The 19,623-nt window shown below is 42.5% G+C and overlaps 1 protein-coding gene across 3 annotated transcripts in view; it reads right to left on the reverse strand.

The window, feature by feature from the left end:
* pik3r4 (phosphoinositide-3-kinase, regulatory subunit 4) overlaps window positions 1–19,623 on the reverse strand; it is a 114,973-nt gene that overhangs the window by 10,252 nt on the left and 85,098 nt on the right. For 2 of the 3 annotated variants that reach the window (XM_068056061.1, XM_068056081.1), the window contains exons 13-17: window positions 18,352–18,516; window positions 6,802–7,013; window positions 6,430–6,561; window positions 3,275–3,375; window positions 875–963 (exon numbers count right to left, since the gene is read on the reverse strand). In XM_068056061.1, coding sequence (XP_067912162.1) covers window positions 875–963; window positions 3,275–3,375; window positions 6,430–6,561; window positions 6,802–7,013; window positions 18,352–18,516 — 699 coding nt within the window. The remainder of the gene's footprint in view (window positions 1–874; window positions 964–3,274; window positions 3,376–6,429; window positions 6,562–6,801; window positions 7,014–18,351; window positions 18,517–19,623) is intronic. The other variant, XM_068056071.1, reaches the window with a different exon arrangement.

Here is a 19,623-nt window from a genome sequence, read left to right on the forward strand (position 1 = left end):
GAGAAAAGCTCCATAGAATGGAAGCATGGCTAAAAAGCAAGCGATCGGGCAAGTCATTGTGCCGATGATCGAGAAGTCCTGGTTTAAAAAAAAGCCCAGGGGAGAGAGCCCTTAGTCATCTGACCAACACCCCAACATGACATGTTTCTACTTAAAAGGTATACCTCTGGATAGAGAGCGAGAGCAGCAGAAGAACAGCCAGAGAAGGACTCTTTCCAGCAGCACAGTTCTGAGACAGTTCCAGCTAAGTAGGTGCCCTGCTGACCACATCTTCTAACTATAGCAGCAGAGAAATTGCAAGGTGACTTTGAAACTCCCCATCTGCGAGAAGTGAACCAGGAATTTCCCCACTGACTTTGGATACAGGCTTAACCGCAAACAGCCTTCAACACCTCATTCTTTTCAAGACAATGATCATTCAGGTCTGCACCGATAAAAAATTTCCTCCCGAAAAGCTTCTAAAGGTTTTCTTAAAACAACAAACTCTTTTACCACAACTGGACTCTACCTACATGCTACCACTCTATTCCCTATCTTTTATTGTGTGTGTGTGCGCCTGTGAATGCGTGACTGGGAAAGGTTGCGAACATTTTTCGGTTATTGTATAAAATAAACATTGTTTTTAAGCCTATGAGCCTGTCATTTGTCTATTTATTTTACCCTTACAAATCCTCAGGGGCTAAAACACCTTTTAAAAACACTATCAGTTGAGAGATGAAAAGTGGAAGTCACTCACACTACTTCTCCTGTCAGTAACAGAAGATACAACGTGGACATGTCATGTTCAAGCCTTAAAATCTAAAAAAATCTGTTATTGTCGTCAATACCAAATAAACTTTCCAACTCTAATCAATAGCTACCCAAAGTACATCACCTTATCCTCATATCTGACCCAGCAGTCAGTAGCAGAGGATTTCCATCTGCTGGGCTGCAGTAGATTCCATGAACACTATGTGCTGAAGGCTAAACATTAAAACAAAAAAAAATGTTAATAAAATACAATCAAAGACCTTGAACCTGCTTATGAACAGTACAAGACTATAATCCAGCTTCTTTATTATAAAAATGGAGTGATGTCATCGGTATTTAAAGAAATACTAGCTGATCTCCCATGGCATTGCACACTGGAAGCTGAGACCAAGAGCAAAGCTAGTGGGTGGGCAGATAACCAGCGGAAACTGCTCTACATCTCTGACTATAGTTGCTTTCCCATCCTCCCCGTGGCCTCTCAGAGGTCATCTCATCCATGAACCCCAAAATCTGCTTTCTTGATCTCATTCTCATTAAACTGCTGACCTACCCTTCCTGGCCCCATATGCTAACTGACATTCTAAATGATTCCCTTTCACTAGAAATTTCAAAGCTATCACCTCTTTCCTCATACTCTGCACCCTCAACCTCTCTTCTTGCAGACCACCTCATCCCCAACTTCCTTTTCCTCTCCAAAATCCTTGAACATGCCACCTTGCCATTTCATGCCCGGTGTGATTTTTTCCAATCAGGTTCCTGTCCTTGCCACAGCACAAAAATGTTCCTAATCAAAGTCAAAAACAGTATTCTCCCTGATAGGTGTTGTACGCCCCCACATCCTCTCTGCAGCCTTTGACACAGTCAACCGGAGCATCCTCCTCCAACATCTTTCCTTTGTGTCCATATCAGTGGAACTTCCTTAACTTGGTCCTATTCTTACCCATTATAGTCAGAGAATCACCGACAATGGCTTCATTCCATTTCTGGAGTCTGTGAAGGATCCCTCTCTTCCCTGATCCACATGATGCCTTTTGTTGTCATCATCTGCAGATATGGGGCAACCTTCCACAAGAATGCTGATGACTCAAATCTACTTCTCTTGATGACTCTACTGCCTCTGTGCTGTCAGACTACTTTTCTGACATCTATCTTAGATAACTTAGACAACTTCTTCCAATTAAACACTGGAAGGAACAAAGTCATTGTCTTACATCTCCCTCGAGACTGCACCCTTGACAATGACACCACCCCCACCCCGGCCACTGTCTCAGGGTGAACGAGTTTGTTTGCAATCTCGACGTCCTATCTGACCCTAATCTTAGCTTCCAACCCTTTCCATCGCAAAATCATGCCAGCTCTGTAATGTCACCTGCCTCCATTTCAATCTCTGTATATCTGCTGCTGAATTCCTCCTGCATACTTCTGGTTCTTTTCAGACTTGACTATTGCAATGCTGTCCTGGCTGGCCTCCCATCCTCCATAAACCGGAGCTAATCCAAAACACTGCTACCCATATCTTATTCCACTCGCTCATCAATCCTGCCCTCACTAACCTAGATTGGCTCCCAATGTTTCAAATTTTAAAAGTTTATATTTTCATACTTAAATATTTTCATGGTCTTACCTATTCCTGTAACCTCCTCCAGCTCCCAAACCCCGAACTCTCCATTGCTCTGACTCTGGCCTCGTGTGTATCTCCCATCTCACCACACCACCCACCACCACCCCCCACCCCCGCCAAATCAAAGGTAGCTTTTCTTTAGTCACTGAGGCCACACAAACTGAAATTCATTTTCTAAAACCCCTCTGCTTCTCCAATGCTCTCTCCTACTCTAAGGCTCTTCTTAAAACACATCTTTTTCGTGAACATACGGTCACTCCTTCTAATATCTTATTCTTTGGCTCTGTGCCCATACTTTTGATGATACCTCTCTGAAGCACTTTGGAGCTTTTTTAATGCCTAATGCACTATACAGTTGCCGTTATTGCTAAAGCATTTACCTTCAATTGAATCATGGGCATCTGACATTGGAGGGAAGTGACAAAATTCACACAGTAGTAGACAAATTCCATTTTTTTCAGCAATGCTCAATTGTAACTTTTCCTGTCAAGTTTTTTTTAATGTGGAAGCACATGGATAGACATATTCCATCAACAAGGTTATGGGTATATTGAATGAAGGGCTGTCTGGAGTTCAGTCCAAAGCACTGTTCTTATAAAGCTCTTCTATGTGGAAGTGACGTTGCATCTCCACAGGGAAGAAAAGATAAATTTCCAATACCCACTTCAAGAGAGAAGCTTCTATAAAGAACATATATTATTATATTTAGCTAAGTTGTGGTGGAGGATAGAAGAGGGTACAGGAAAGAGCACTTCATCTCAATTGCAAGAGTAGGGAGTAGTACTTTGTCCTTAACCTCAGCATTAACAAATAGTTGTGAAATCAATCTACTAATCAGGAGACAGAAATAGAAATTATTCTTAACTAGACTTATCCTTAAGCTGTGAAGAAATAGCCACAAACCTGCATTTCAGAGAGAGGTGGAGCACTGCTGGCCCAAAGAGTGAATCGCCTGTCTCCAGTTTCCATGTCCCACATTGAAACTTCATTATTTCCTTGGGCAGCTGAACAGGTATATCAAAATAAATGAGAAGCGTGATGACCACTTTTCAGTATGCCAGGTCTCATATTTACAATGACACTGTACAAATTAAATGTCGAACAGTTCTGTAAAAATGTTTGCCCATTATACTCTGCATTTTTCAACTCTCCACAAGGCAAACAATAAGATAATAGAAACATAAAACTCAACCTCAAAGTAGATTCAAATTGTTCATTTAAATTTTTTCCCAATTAATGAATGTTAGGACTCAATCACAGCCACGGAGTGGATATTTGAACCACAGAATTTAAGTGGAGCGAAGAGGAAACATTGGTAGTATTATTGTTTTCATCAGGTGACCCAATGCATTGTAACTCCAATACATGGTGCTACGGAGAGGTCCAATGTGAGATTACACCACCACCACCTGCCCCCCTAACCCCACTTCCCGCCCACCTACCCATTTCCACTCTGCTAAGTGTGCCAATATCTGTCTTGCTCCTGGGGAAGAGGTGCCACTGGACTTTACCCATAGGGGAGGGAGGTAACGGGGCTTTATCAGCTGACCCCAGAACAGCATTGCCTTTCACTTGGAAGTGGCTGAATCGAGCCAGGGAGAAAAATAAATCTCCCTTTTCCTGGTCCCATGCATTCAATTGTTGCCATCTTGAAATGTCATAGATTCCCAGCTTTCAGCACAAATGGGAAATGGGAAGCAATCCTTGCTTCTTCACTAGAAGAAATAACGGATTCACATTGCAGGGAAGATCCTCACTAGTATAGTCCACAGCCAGAGAGGTGGCAGTGAAGCTTGAAAGTTTTCAGAACAGCAGGGACGATAGGCTAAATTTTAATGTGCAGGATCACCATGGCTTGGAAGCTGATTGGGACGGTGGGGGGGGGGGGTTTTGGGTGGTTAAAACCGGGAAAAGTGACAATCCATTGGCAAACCCCCTCCAACCTGTCAACTTCGGCATTTAACTGCAGTGTACTAGGCTGTGTGCGAGCAACTCCCTCGAGCGAGGCTGTTTAAAATTTCAATATGGTAGATCACTCAATTACAAGGATATTAATATGGCTTTTAGCAATTTAACTGTTGATCCACGGGTTTCCCGGGCTTCCTGGAATTCATCAGTGAAAACAAGGCGAAAGCACAATGGCAACTGAAGGCACTAAAGACACGAAAGAGCAATATGCCAATAAGTACTGAAACCTCACAGCTGCTTGTGTGAATAAAGCCAGGGAGGTTACCTTGATAACTTTGGAGGTCTGTACGTCTGGTCTTTACTTGGGAGCTTATGCGGCTTTACTTTGGACCTCAGATGAGGACCAAGATAACCAACAAGAGCACAAGCAACAGGAGCACCAGCAGGTATGCAACTCCACAGGAGGGAGGAGATCAACAAAGAGGTGCAGCTCGCAGGAGGCTGACCAGCCACACACACACTGTACAGACAGAGGATTGGCTTCTTCATGTCAGAACAACAGTGTCTCAGGAGGCTCAGGGTCTTGCATTAGGTGGTGGTAGATATTTGCAGCCTGTAGAACAAGATCTGGTGGCTGCAAAAGTCACCACCACCTTCAACTTCTTTGCCCCTGGATCCTTGCAGGGTTCTGCTAGAGATGCATGATCTGAGTCAGAGCCCCAGAAATGCATAAGACAGGCGACTGATGGCCAGCTTGCCAGGGCAGGCAATTATGTCAACTTTGCTACCAATGACGCCAGTCAGAATGAGCAAGTGTTCAGGTTTGCGACTCTGGCTGGCTCCACACAGGTGCATGTGACAATTAAGGCACACCCAGACCAGCCAGGAGTATTCATCAATTGCAAGGGCTTTTACTCCATCAATGTGCAATCACAAATAGATGGTTATCCAGGTGTGCAACAAGATACCTGGGCAGCTGCCATGACACCTTTGTCCGGCGGCATTTCAGCCTCCCTGATCGCTTCGCACCTCGAAGCAGCCTTACTGGCTGGCTGCTCGGAGACAAAGGATACTCATTTAAAACATGGCTGATGACACTGGTCAGGAACCCGAGCAATGAGGCCTGGGAGCAATACAATGATACAGTATAAATTCTTTTGGGCCTCCTTATCTCGAGAGACAGTGGATACGCGCCTGGAGGTGGTCAGTGGTTTGTGAAGCAGCGCCTGGAGTGGCTACAAAGGCCAATTCTGGAGTAACAGGCTCTTCCACAGGTGCTGCAGAGAAATTTGTTTGTTGGGGCTGTTGGACAGTTGGCTCTCCCCTTGCGCCTCTGTCTTTTTTCCTGCCAACTACTAAGTCTCTTCGACTCGCCACAATTTAGCCCTGTCTTTATGGCTGCCCGCCAGCTCTGGCGAATGCTGGCAACTGACTCCCACGACTTGTGATCAATGTCACACGATTTCATGTCGCGTTTGCAGACGTCTTTATAACGGAGACATGGACGGCCGGTGGGTCTGATACCAGTGGCGAGCTCGCTGTACAATGTGTCTTTGGGGATCCTGCCATCTTCCATGCGGCTCACATGGCCAAGCCATCTTAAGCGCCGCTGACTCAGTAGTGTGTATAAGCTGGGGATGTTGGCCGCTTCAAGGACTTCTGTGTTGGAGATATAGTCCTGCCACCTGATGCCAAGTATTCTCCGAAGGCAGCGAAGATGGAATGAATTGAGACGTCGCTCTTGGCTGGCATACGTTGTCCAGGCCTCGCTGCCGTAGAGCAAGGTACTGAGGACACAGGCCTGATACACTCGGACTTTTGTGTTCCGTGTCAGTGCGCCATTTTCCCACACTCTCTTGGCCAGTCTGAACATAGCAGTGGAAGCCTTACCCATGCGCTTGTTGATTTCTGCATCTAGAGACAGGTTACTGGTGATAGTTGAGCCTAGTATAAATTAAATACAATGAAAGCCATATGGCAACCAAATGACTTACTGAGTAAGCAATAGGCATGCTGGAGGCATCCTGCAGTATGCACCAATCAGGATCTCCACAGTGGCTGTGGTTTGCAGTGCACTGCACAACACACAGCAGCCAAGAGGAAGAAAAACTATTAAACCACAAGTAACCTGAATGATGCATTGAATTTACCTGCAATGACCCATGACTGGCAGAGGGGATGCATAAGCAGACGTCGAATGCGAGCTCTGGCTGGGTGACAATGACTTGAAATGGGTAGCTGAAATCTCATATCCCAACAAGCCATAGTGCCATTACTTGTACCTTTTAAAAAGAAACCAGTTACAAAAACAAATATAGCAAACCATGCAAGGATCTTCCCTTTAAACATTCAAAATTATCACTTACTCAAAAAATAACATTTGTGATAATTATGTGTTTTACTGCAAAATAAGCCAAATAAAATTTAGTTACAAAATTTGAGAGACCTGGCCTAAATATAACTGAAACACACTATATTGCAAAACAAAAACTTGGCAAATAGACATAGGAAATAATACTTACCTATGCATAACCAGCATTGATGTATATCTATGGCAAAGGAGGTTGTGAGTCCAAGTCTCAAATCATGCTTTAATGTCCAGGCGTTTGTCGATGACCTCAGGTCCCAGCCAACTAAAGAACCGTTTACAGTTGCATAAGCTAAAACAGACTGTGCACCCGCATTAAAATGATGCATGTCCACCACACAGCCATCCTCTTTCTGGTCCAAAGCTCTTGGAAAACAAGATAGCAGATAGGTTTGTGTGAACATGAACACAGTGGTTAGCTGCTCATGGTCAATACTGTGCAAGATATCTGTAATGCTTAGCAAGAACCTGATTTTGTAATGAAACTGCTTTTTGACCTGGAAATCATACCATGCATTTATAAATTACACAAAGACTGATCCTTCAATTCTAGGTCTCACTTCCAAAATTGGGAGAAGTTAGCATAGAAGAATCAACATCAGCACAAATTCAACCTCTAGATACAGGATAACAATTTTACCTGGCTTACATTTACAGCAGTTGTCAGATAATTATATTGAATCATATGTTAATTCTAATTTATTTTTCCAGCAATGAGATTAATTTGAGCACAGCTATGAATGTATAATTTTAGTTGATGGAAATTACACAGGAGTACTATTGCTGTTTGCAGTAACACAATTATAAGTTAAATGTTGTATTAGTACTAATACAAACATAGCTTTACAACAAAACAAAAAACAATTTGATTTGAGATGTTGATGATGAAAGACAGATTACTCATCCATTTCTGGTATTAATAAATCAATCAAGTACACAAAGGTGCAGCAAGAGTCCAAGTACATTCACATGAGTGCCAACTTGCAAATCAGAACATAAAGTTACTTTAATATTAAATTGTTAGGTGCACATGATGTGAATAATTATGAATACTACATGCAGGTTGCACAGAATTTTGAATAGGAAAATAGAACAATGCAACAGGAGAAATGCATTTTAGTAACAAGGAAGTCACCCAATACAGTTAGTTTCAGTGCTGTTAACAAAGCTTCAGGAAATAGTTAAAGTGGGATTGGATCAGTGAACATTAATGAATGTTGTTTTCTCATCAAAAAGTTCTTGCACTTGAAACAAATTTTTAAAAGGTGCATGTTTGCATAGATAACAGGAAGCAGTGTATGTTTAATTCATAATTATTAAGTGCATCCACTTACAAAAGAAGGGGCATAAGAACTGACAGTTTCCCTTAGAAACCACAGGGCTATATACAACAGAGAAATGTGCACAGCTAATGGGTTACAGGTCACTTATAACTATAAACAAAGTTTTTTTTTAAAGGAACATTTTGTGTTAAATGCATCAAATCTTCACAGAGGTATATCTTGAGGGTCCATTTCCTACTTTTACACAGCAGTTAATGTGTCAAGCAATGAACATTTGTGTTCTATTTTAATACAGTAATTTAAGCAGTGCATTACTGAAGGAAATTAGCTCCCAGTACATCGAGAAAAATGCATACAGTGATGGCGAAAGCACATTTGAAAGAGGTTAACCGTGCTAAAGCTAGTACTCAAAAAAAAAAATCAGTGTATAAAAACCTAGCAATTCAATGATTAAAAAAATCTGGCATACATGTTACAGGTGCATGTGTCTTCCTTTCTGTGGAGAAAAAGATAATAAGTCACCATTGAAACATAATCCACCAGAGCTTGTACCACCAATGTCTTAAGTTCACAATTTTGGTAGGCACAGGTGCAGCTGAAAGATCTTAAGCTAAAATACTTTTTACTTTCAGCACTTACACACCATTTTGATAATCATGGTGTTGCCTGGCAAATATTCTTACCTCTCAGTATGAAGAAAAATAACTAAATAGGTTTCCACTATGACAAAAAAAACAAAGAATTTTATATTTTGCCCTCTATAATTTATATATAACAGCTGGCTGCCATGTATAGTTTTAACGTACAAATTGAGAAAAATTATAAGATTGGTTGAACAGCATCATGAGAGAAGTGGAATGAAGTATGGCAACAAGCTCGTCATGAGTTTCAGCGCATGCTTACAAGAACACAAGAAATAGGAGCAGAAGTAGACCACATGGCCTATCGAGCCTGCTCCACCATTAAATACGATCTTGGCTAATCTTGGGCTTCAATTCCACTTTCCTGCCCGTTCCCCATATCTATAGATTCTGGTCTCGCAGGGAATCAATCTATCCCAGTCATAAATGTATTCAATGATGGAGCATCCACAATCCACACGGTAGAGAATTCCAAAGATTCACAACCTTTTGAGTGAAGTAATTTCTCATCTCAGTCCCGAATGATTGACCCCTTATCCTGAGACTGTGTCTCCGTGTTCTAGATTTCCAGATCAGTGGGAACAATCTCTCAGCTTCTACGCTATCAAGTCCTTTCAGAATCTTGTATGTCTCAATTAGATTGCCTCTCATTCTTCTAAACTCCAGAGAATATAGGCCCAATTTACTCAGCCTCTCATCATATGACAACCTCACATCCCAGGGACCAATTTAGCAAATCTTCGCTACGCTGCTTCCAGTGCAAGTATATCCTTTCTTAAATGTGGAGACCAAAGCTGCACACAGTATTCCAGGTGTGGTCTCACCAAAGTCCTGTATAATTTTAGTAAGACTTTTTTTATTCCTGCACTCCAATCCCCTTGCAATAAAGGCCAACATGCCATTTGCCTTCCTAATAGCCTGCTGCACTTGCATGTTAACTTTGTGCATTCCTTGTATGAGTACACCCAAGTCTCTCTGAACATCAACACTCATCAGTTTCACACCTTTTAAAAAATATTCTGCTTTTCTATTCTTATGACCAAAGTGAACAACTTCACACTTCCCTACATTATACTCCATCTGCCATCTTGTTGCACACTCACTTAACCTGTATATATCTCTTTGCAGCCTCTCTATATCCTCCCCGCAGCTTACCTTTCCATCGAGCTTTGTATCATCAACAAACTTGAATACATTACTCTCTGTTTCTTCATCCAAGTCATTAATATAGAATGTAAATAGCTGAGGCCCCAGCACTGATTCTTGCGGCACCCCACTATTCACTGCCTGCCAACTTGAAAATTCCCCATTTCTGCCCACTCTCTGCTTCCTGTCTGTTAACCAATTCTCTATCCACGCTAATGTATTACCCCCAACACCATGAGCCTTAACTTGCAAATTAATTTTTTATGTGGCACCTTATCAAATGCCTTTTGAAAATCCAGGTATACTACATCTACTGGTTCCCCTTTATCTACCCTACTAGTTGCATCCTCAATAAACTGTAATAAATTTGTCAAACAGGATCTCCCTCTTGCAAAACTATGCTGATTTGTTCTGATCATACAATGCTTTTCCAAGTGCAATGTTAAGACTTCTTTAATAATAGTTTCCAGCATCTTCCCAATGACTAATGTTCGGCTAACTGGCCTGTAGTTCCCTGTTGTCTCTCCACCTCCTTTCTTGAAAAGCGGCATAACATTTGCCAACTTCCAATCTGACAGGGCCATTCCTGAATCTAAGGAATTCTAAAAAATCATAGCCAGCGCATCCACTATCTCTGCAGCTATCTCCTTTAGAACACTAGGATGTAGGCCATCTGGTCCCTGGAACTTGTCAGATTTTAATCCCTCAAGTTTATCCAATACTTTTTTGCGACTGATATCAATTTCCTTAATTTCCTCACTTTTTAGCCCCTGTTTACTGCCTATTTCTGGTATGGAACTTGTGTCTTCTACTGTGAAGACAGACACAAAATATTTGTTCAATGCCTCTGCCATTTTCTCATTCCCCATGATGATTTCTCCTGTCTCTGCCTCGAAGGGCCCAACATCTACTTTAGCTACTCGCTTCCTTTTTATGTACTTAAAAAAAGCTCTAACAATCTGTTTTTATATTGCTGGCTAGTTTACTCTCATTCTATTTTTTCCCTTTTTATCAACTTTTTGGTGGCCCTTTGCTGGTTTCTAAACACTCCCAATCCTCAGACTTGCTACTATTTTTTACAACATTATAAGCCTCTTCTTTTAGTCTAATACTCTCTTTAACTTCCTGAGTGAGCCACAAATGGGTCTTTCTGGACGAGTTTTTGTTTTTGAATGGAATATACCTTGGTTGAATCATTTAAATTGTTTCTTTAAATGTTTCCCACAGTTCATTTACCGCATACCTTCCAGTCTATTTACCCAATTAACCTTAGCCAGTTGTCCCCTCATACCTTTGTACTTGGCTTTAAGTTTAAGATTCTTGTTTGTGATTGAAATGTGTCACTTTCAAACTTAACATAAAATTCAATGGTATTATGATCACTATTTCGCAGTGGATCTTTAACGATGACATTGCTTATTAACCCTGTTTCATTACACAATACGAGATCTAAGATAGCTTTATCCCTAGTTGGTTCTATAATATATTGCTCCAAGAAACCGTCACAAAAGCATTCTACAAATTCATCTTCTGGACCACTGTTGCTAATTTGATTGTCCCAGTCTTTATGCAGATTAAAGTTCCCCACAATTAATACATTACCTTTTTTACATGCTCCAATAATTTTCCGTTTAATATTCTGTCCAATAATAGAACTACTTTTAGGGGGCCTGTAAATTACTCCCACCAGTGTCTTCTGACTCCTGCTATTCCTAATTTCCACCCAAACTGATTCTACTTCATGATCTTCTGAGGCCAGATCCCTCCTTATTAATGTCCTTATGCCATCCTTTATTACCAGGGTTACCCCTCCTCCTTTGCCATTCTGTATGTCTGTCCGAAATATTGTGTACCCTGAAGTGTTTATTTCCCACCCTTGTTCTCTTTGTAACCATGTCTCGGTAATGGTAATTAGATCTAGATCATTTACCTCTATTCGTGCCACTAGTTCATCTATCTTATTACAGATGCTTTGTGCATTCAGATAATGGAGCTTCAATTTCATTTTTTTACCTCTATTCCCTGCAATGATCTTATTTGACAATGTACAATTTTTGGTAAACTCTCTGTCCCTTCCTGTCCCATTCTGTTGGGTCCCACATCACTATCCTGCTCCGATGCCCTGACCTCTCTCTTTGGATTTCTAAATTTCCCTTTACCCAAACCCACCCCCCCCCCCACCCCCACCCCCACCGTTAGCTTAAAGCCTCGTCCACAGCCCTAGTTATGCGAATGGCCAGGGCACTGGTTCCTGCCCGGTTCAAGTGAAGCCCATCCCAACGGAATAGCTCCCTCTTCCCCGAGTACAGATGCCAGTGCCCCTTCTTCCCACACCACTCTTTCAGCCACATATTTAGTTCTCTAATCTGCTTGACCCTGTGCCAATTTGCTCGTGGCTCAGGTAACAATCCAGAGATGATTACCTTCGATGTTCTGCGTTTTAGTTTGGACCCTAACTCCTCAAACTCCCTCAGCAGATCATTTCTAGTTCTACCTTTGTCATTGGTTCTCACATGGACCACAACAACTGGATCCTCCCCCTCCCACTCCAGGTTCCTCTTCAGCCACAAGGCAATATCATTAACCCTGGCACCAGGCACGCAACACAGCCATCGGAGCACTCGGTCATGGCTATAGAGAACAGTATCTATCCTCCTAACTATACTGTCTCCTATTACTACCACATTCCTCTTCACTCCCCCCACTGGAATGGCATCTATCACCATGGTGCCACGGTCAGTCCGCTCATCCACCTTGCCGTCCTTCTCTTCATCCACACAGGTAGCAAGGACCTTGTATCTGTTGGACAAGGTCAGCAACTGAGGCTCCTCCATCACTACATGCGGATTCCCCCTACCTGCCTCACTTACAGTCACACTCTCCATTCCCTGATCTTTGGCCATCTCTAATGTTCTCCCTACTCGAAGGGGTGTGACTGCCTCCTGGAACAAAGCGTCCAGTAAGTCTCCCCCTCCCTGATACTCCGCAATGTCGGCAACTCAGTGTTCAGCTCAGCAATTCTGAGCTGAAGTCGTGCAAGCTGCAGACACTTACTGCAGACATGGTTGTCCGGGATTACAGTGCATTCCACAGATTCCCACATGCTGCAGTTGCAGCACACCACCAGCCCTGCCTTCTCTGTACAATCTTTTTTTTAGTAAATCAGTTAATAATTCAAGCTGAAGTAATGGAAAGTTGCACTCACCTACCTTGGAGTCAAAGGAAGACGACTCACCAACTGCTGGAGGCTGAATAAGATAGGAAAAGGAGGCCCTCTTGCCCCCTCTGCACTGAATTCCCATGTGCACATTTCCAAATTCACTCAGGCAATTGTCTCTTCTCAACTGCATCCCCTCACTGCATTCGGCTAAGAAAATGGTCTGCTTTATATAAGGATTCTGATGACTCACTGGCTAGCTCAGCTTTCTGCTATAATAGTCAACACCTATTGAACCTAACTACTTCCAACTGATTGACAGAGAACTGCCACTGCTGGCAGCTACTTGTTTAACAAGGCTATTTACTGAACCAGCAGATTTAAAGCCCGACTCTTAATCTAAAATTTAAACTGGACAAAAACTTACCAGAACTTACCACATGCACCAAATTTCCAAATTCACTCTGGAAAATGTCTCACTCAGGCAACTGTGTCTTCTCAACAGCGTCCCCTCACTCATGCTTAGAAGCCACCCAAAAGATTATACAACATTTAGCTCCAATCTAGATATCTTAAAAGTAGGGCATGATTGAACAGTAGGGACAAGAACAGAGCAGGAGTCCATTAGATATGGAGACTCTGTTTTTGAAAGAATTGCGAACAGAAGTACAGAATAAAGTCAGTTGATTTTTGATGAAAATGTAGCATTGGATTAACCGAAAACTTTGCCAGAAGAATTAAGAAAGTAAGAAGGGGAAATATAGAGTCAATGCAAGCAAGAGGTAGGTAAAGAAAACAACTTATCAAAATTAGAGCAGGACAAGTTTTGACAACAATTTGCATTAACATACCATTGAAAACATAGAAAAATATCCCAAGGCGCTTGACAAAAATGTTAAAAATGAGTATATGAAAAGGGAAAAAGACATGTTATTTCTAGTTTCCAGTGAAACAGATTGTTTGCAACCTTGATGTTATATTTGATCCAGAGTAGAGCTTTTCTTTTATTTGTTTATGGGATGTGGGTGTCGCTGGCTAGGCCAGCATTTATTGCCCATCCCTAATTGCCCTCGAGAAGGAGTTGGTGAGATGCCTTCATGAATTGTTGCAGTCCATGTGGGGTAGGTACACCAACAGTGCTGTTAGGAAGGGAGTTCCAAGATTTTGATCCAGTGACAGTGAAAGAACGGTGAAATAGTTCCAAGTCAGCATGTTGTGTAGCTTGGAGGGGAACCTGCAGCTGGTGGTGTTCTCATGCATCTGCTGCCCCTGTCCTTTGAGGTGGTAGAGGTCGTGGGTTTGGAAGATGCTATCTAAGGAGCCTTGGTGTGTTGCTGCATTGCATCTAGTAGATGGTACACACTGCTGCCATTGTGCGCCAGTGATGGAGGGAGCGAATATTTGTGGATGGGGTATCAATGAAGCGGGCTGTTTTGTCCTGGATGCTGTCGAGCTTCTCGAGTGTTGTTGGAGCTGCACCCATCCAGACAAGTAGAGAGTATTCCATCACACTCCTGACTTGTGCCTTGTAGATGGTGGACAGGCTTTGGGGAGTCAGGAGGTGAGTTACTCGCTGCAGGATTCCTAGCCTCTGACCTGCTCTTGGAGCCACTTGGAGTATTTATATGATTACTCCAGTTCAGTTTCTGGTCAAAGGTAAACCCTAGGATGTTGATAGTGGGGATTCAGCAATAGTAATGCCATTGAATGTCAAGGGGAGATGGTTAGATTCTCTCCTGTTGGAGATGGTCATTGCCTGGCACTTGTGTAGCTCGAATGTTATTTGCCACTTATCAGTCCAAGCCTGGATATTGTCCAGGTCTTGCTGCATTTCTACAAGGACTGCTTCAGTGTCTGAGGAGTCACAAATGGTGCTGAACATTATGCAATCATCAGCGAACATCCCCACTTCTGACCTTACGATAGAGGGAAGGTCATTGATGAAGCAGCTGAAGATAGTTGGTTCTAGGACACTACCCTGACGAACTCCTGCAGTAATGTCCTGGAGCTGAGATGATTGACCTACAACACCCGTTAACTATGACTCCAACCAGTGCAGTTTTCTCCTTAATGTCATACTCTATCCAATACTGCCTAGATGTCAAGGGCAGTTACTCTCACCTCACCTCTGGAGCTCAGCTCTTTTGTCCATGTTTGAACCCAGGCTGTAATGAGGTCAGGAGCTGAGTGGCCCTGGCGGACCCCAAACTGAGTGTCAGTGAGCAAGTTATTGCGAAGCAAGTGCTGCTTGATAGCACTGTCGACAACACCTTCCATCACTTTATTGATGATCGAGAGTAGACTGGGGTGGTAATTGGCCGGGTTGGACTCGTTCTGCTTTTTGTGTACAGGACATACCTGGGCAATTTTCCACATTGCCGGATAGATGCCAGAATTGCAGCTGTACTCGAACAGCTTGGCTAGGGAAGTGGTAAGTTCTGGAGCACAGGTCTTCAGTACTATTGCCGAAATGTTGTCAGGGCCCATAGCCTTTGCAGTATCCAGTGCCTTCAGTCATTTCTTGATATCACGCGGAGTGAATCGAATTGGCTGAACACTGGCATGTGTGATGTGGGGGAGGTCAGGAGGAAGCAGAGATGGATCATCCACTCAGCACTCCTGCCTGAAGATTGCTGCAAATGCTTCAGCCTTATCTTTTGCACTGATGTGCTGATCTCCCCCATAATTGAGGATGGGGATATTTGTGGTGCCACCTCCTCCAGTTAGTTGTTTAATTGTCCACCACCATTCACGACTGAATGTGGCAGGACTGCTGAGCTTAGATATGATCCGTTAGTTGTGGGATCACTTAGCTCTGTCTATCGCATGATACTTACACTGTCTGGCACACAAGTATTCCTGGGTTGTAGCTTCACCAGGTTGACACCTCATTTTGAGGTACACCTGGTGCTTCTCCTGGCATGCCCTCCTGCACTCTTCATTGAACCAGGGTTGATCCCCCAGCTTTGTGGTAATGTGTAGAGTGGGGGAATGGAGTTTGCAAGTTCTCCCTGTGTCTGCGTGGGTTTTCGCCGGGTACTCCGGTTTCCTCCCACCACCAAAAGACTTGCAGGTTGATAGGTAAATTGGCCATTATAAATTGCCCCTCGTATAGGTAGGTGGTAGGAGAATATAGGGACAGGTGGGGATGTGATAGGAATATGGGATTGGTGTAGGATTAGTATAAATGGGTGGTTGATGGTCGGCACAGACTCGGTGGGCCAAAGGGCCTGTTTCAGAGCTGTATCTCTAAACTAAACTAAACTAAATGCCAGGCCATGAGGTTACAGATTGTAGTTGAGTACAATTCTGCTGCTGCTAATAGCCCACAGCGCCTCATGGATGGCCAGTTTTGCATTCCTAGATCTGTTTGAAATCTATCCCATTTAGTACACAACACGATGGAGGGTATCCTCGATGTGAAGACGGGACTTTGGCACCACAAGGACTGGGAAGTGGTCACTCCTACCGAATACTGTCATGGACAGATGCATCTGCGGCAGGCAGATTGGTGAGGAAGAGGTCAAGTATATTTTTCCCTCTTGTTGGTTCCCTCACCACCTGCCACAGACTCAGTCTATCAGCTATGTTCTTTAGGACTCGGCCAGCTTGGTCAGTAGTGGTGCTACCGAGCCACTTTTGGTTATGGACATTGAAGTCCCCCACCCAGAATACATTCTATACCCTTGACTCACTCAGTGCTTCCTCCAAGTGGTGTTCAACATGGAGGAGTACTGATTCATCAGCTGAGGAGATGCGGTAGGTGGTAATCAGCACATGTTTGCCCATGTTTGATCTGATGGCATGAGACTCCATAGGGTCTGGAGTCGATGTTGAGGACTCCCAGGGCAACTCCCTCCCGACTGTATACCACTGTGCCACCACCTCTGCTGGGTCAGGACATACCCGCGGTTGGTGATAGAGGTGTCTGGGACATTGTCTGCAAGGTATGATTCGGTAAGTAGGACTATGTCAGGCTGTTGCTTGACTAGTCTGTGGGACAGCTCTCCCAACTTTGGCACAAGCCCCCAGATGTTAATAAGGACGACTTTGCAGGGTCAGCAGGGCTGGTTGCCGTGGTCATTTCTTGTGCCTAGGTCAATGCCGGGTGGTCCGTCCGGTTTCATTTCTTATTGTCTTTATAGCGGTTAGATACAACAGAGTGGCTTGCTAGGCCATTTCAGAGGGCATTTAAGAGCCAACCACATTGCTGTGTCTCTGACAGTATTGGTAGGAGTGACCACCGCACAGTCCTTGTGGAAACCAAGTCTCCATGATGGCTTCCACCCACATGTCTGTGCCATCAATAAGACCGCCTATCTTCACCTCCATAGCATCTCCCATCCCACACTTGCATCAGCTTATCTGCTGCTGCAACCCTCATCCATGCCTTTATTATCTCTAGCCATAACTATTCTACCGTACTCCTGGTCGGCTTCCCATGTTCTACCCTCTGTAAACTTGAGGTCATTTAAAACTCTGTTACTCATGTTTTAACTTACAAGTCTCCTTCACAAATCACTCATGTGCGAGGTGACCTACACTGGCTCTGGGTTGAACAATGTCTCGATTTCAAAATTCACATCCCTGTTTTCAAATCCCTCCATGGTCTTGCCCCTCCCTATCTCTAATCTCCACCAGCCCCACAACCCACCGAGATACCTGCACTCCTCTAATTCTAGCCTCTTGATTTTAATCGCTCCACCTTTGGTGGCCGCGCCTTCAGCTGCCTGGGCCTTAAGCTCTGGAATACCCTACCCACATCTCTCCGCTTCTCCACCTCGTTTTCCTCCTTTAAGACTCCTTAAAACCCACCTCTTTGACCAAGCTTTTGGTCTCCTTTTGTGGCTCAGTGTCATACCCTGTTCTGTAATGCTCCTGTGAAGTGCCTTGTGACGTTTTATTATTTTAAAGGCGCTATATATATATATATATATATATATATACTAGTTGTTATATACAGATTTTCTTTTTATCTTTAGTATAAGAAAGATGAAGTATTTGATGTTCGTCTTTACACTTGAGGATTGCTATTCGTGCTCAACAAATAGAAAACCGTAAAAGCATGCAGTGGTATAAAAGGGAATAATATGAGGTTTACAAATGTTGCGGGATTTGTTAATTACAATTTATTATTGCTTAAATGGGAATAATTATAACACTAAAACATGAAAAATATGACCCACATAAAGTACTCATTTTTTAAACCACATATATAACCACAAGATTTAATTTTTTTTTCCATAAAAGAGCCAAATAAGAGAATTTGCTGCAAAGAATAATAAATGGAGGGGAAGAATTTTATTTCTCTTATACCAAAAGTCCAGGCAAAATTAAAACTGGAGAAAAATTGTTCCACTAATGCTCTTCATTTTAGTGTGTTGAAAATGCAAGCTTTTTTTAAAATCACTAGACCTTTGAGAAGACTTGGAAATTAGTATGATAAAAAACAGTTAATGTTCAAGAAAATGCTGTACCTGCTCTGAAGAGAATGTATTTTAGGTGATTTGGGAGGTTTGCTGGCCTCAATTCCAAGGAGCTGGATCGTGCCATTGTCTGAAGCTACAGCAAGATAGTGGGAGCCTTGGCAGAAGGCCAGAGTTTTGATTTTTCCTCCAATACGGGAATAAGTCAAGATTGACCTACAAAGACAAATTCATTAAAGGAATATCATTCGCAGCATTGAATGTCTTAGAACTAAATAAATAAGACAAGGCTCCACTGAGAACTGCCAACTTGCTTCAGCCCAGAATAATGAGATGAAAACATTTACTCTATAAGTTGCACTGCCAAAGGGTGCACAAGGGCGGTGGAAATCTGGAACTCTCTCCCAAAAGCTGTTGAGGGATAGGCCAATGAAAAATATAAGACTGAGATTGATAGATTGTTTTGTTAGGTAAGATTATTAAGAGTTATGGAACCAAGATGGGTAGATTAAGTTAAGATATAGTTCGGTCACAATCTATTTGAATGGCAGAAAAGGTTCGAGGGGCTAAATGGACTAGTACTATTCTGATCTAAGAATGTTATATAGAAAACAATCTTGACTCACTCCCAGTAGCCAGTCTCAATACGTTTCTATCCTTATTCATATTGAGCTGTCCCACAGGAGTAATGTGCATTAAATAACAAAGTACAATCTAGCCAGACAAATTATATCTGGCCACCAGTGCATTTTTGGGGAAACAAAAGAGAGCAACTTGTAAGTGCACTCTGCCCAAGTTCCTGCCAATCAGGAATTAGAGGAACATTAAAGCCCAATGTCTTAAACCACAGGTTCCACTGTGTGGAAAACTTTTAAGAGCTTTTGGAACACATTGCTATGCAACTAAGTTCCTTTAATATCTCTATAAGTGCACACTTTTTCAAAAATGTATAATTTATATCAAACTGATAGTCAGAATGTCTTTTCCAGAACAGTTGCCAAACCACAGAATACACTTCTTTTGGAAAATATATTCTTGAGCAAAGCTGAAAGAAATTGTATTAAGCTCATTAGTAACCGCCACAAATCTGGTACAGTTTAATTACAAAAACTGTCTGTAAAAGATTATATTTCAAAGATACAATAAAATGTCACAATTTGAAATAAAATTTCCAGTACACTTCTACATTAAGCTACTTCCACATGACTTTTTAGAAAATACTCTGAAGCCACAACTTACATTGAGGAGACGAGTCATTATTTATAGCTGGACTTAATTAAAGCAGAAACAAACAATCACTTCAAGCTGGTGGTAGAAATAGAA

The sequence above is a fragment of the Heterodontus francisci genome, chromosome 2 (genome assembly GCF_036365525.1).
Source record: "Heterodontus francisci isolate sHetFra1 chromosome 2, sHetFra1.hap1, whole genome shotgun sequence".
Taxonomy (NCBI): Eukaryota; Metazoa; Chordata; class Chondrichthyes; order Heterodontiformes; family Heterodontidae; genus Heterodontus; species Heterodontus francisci.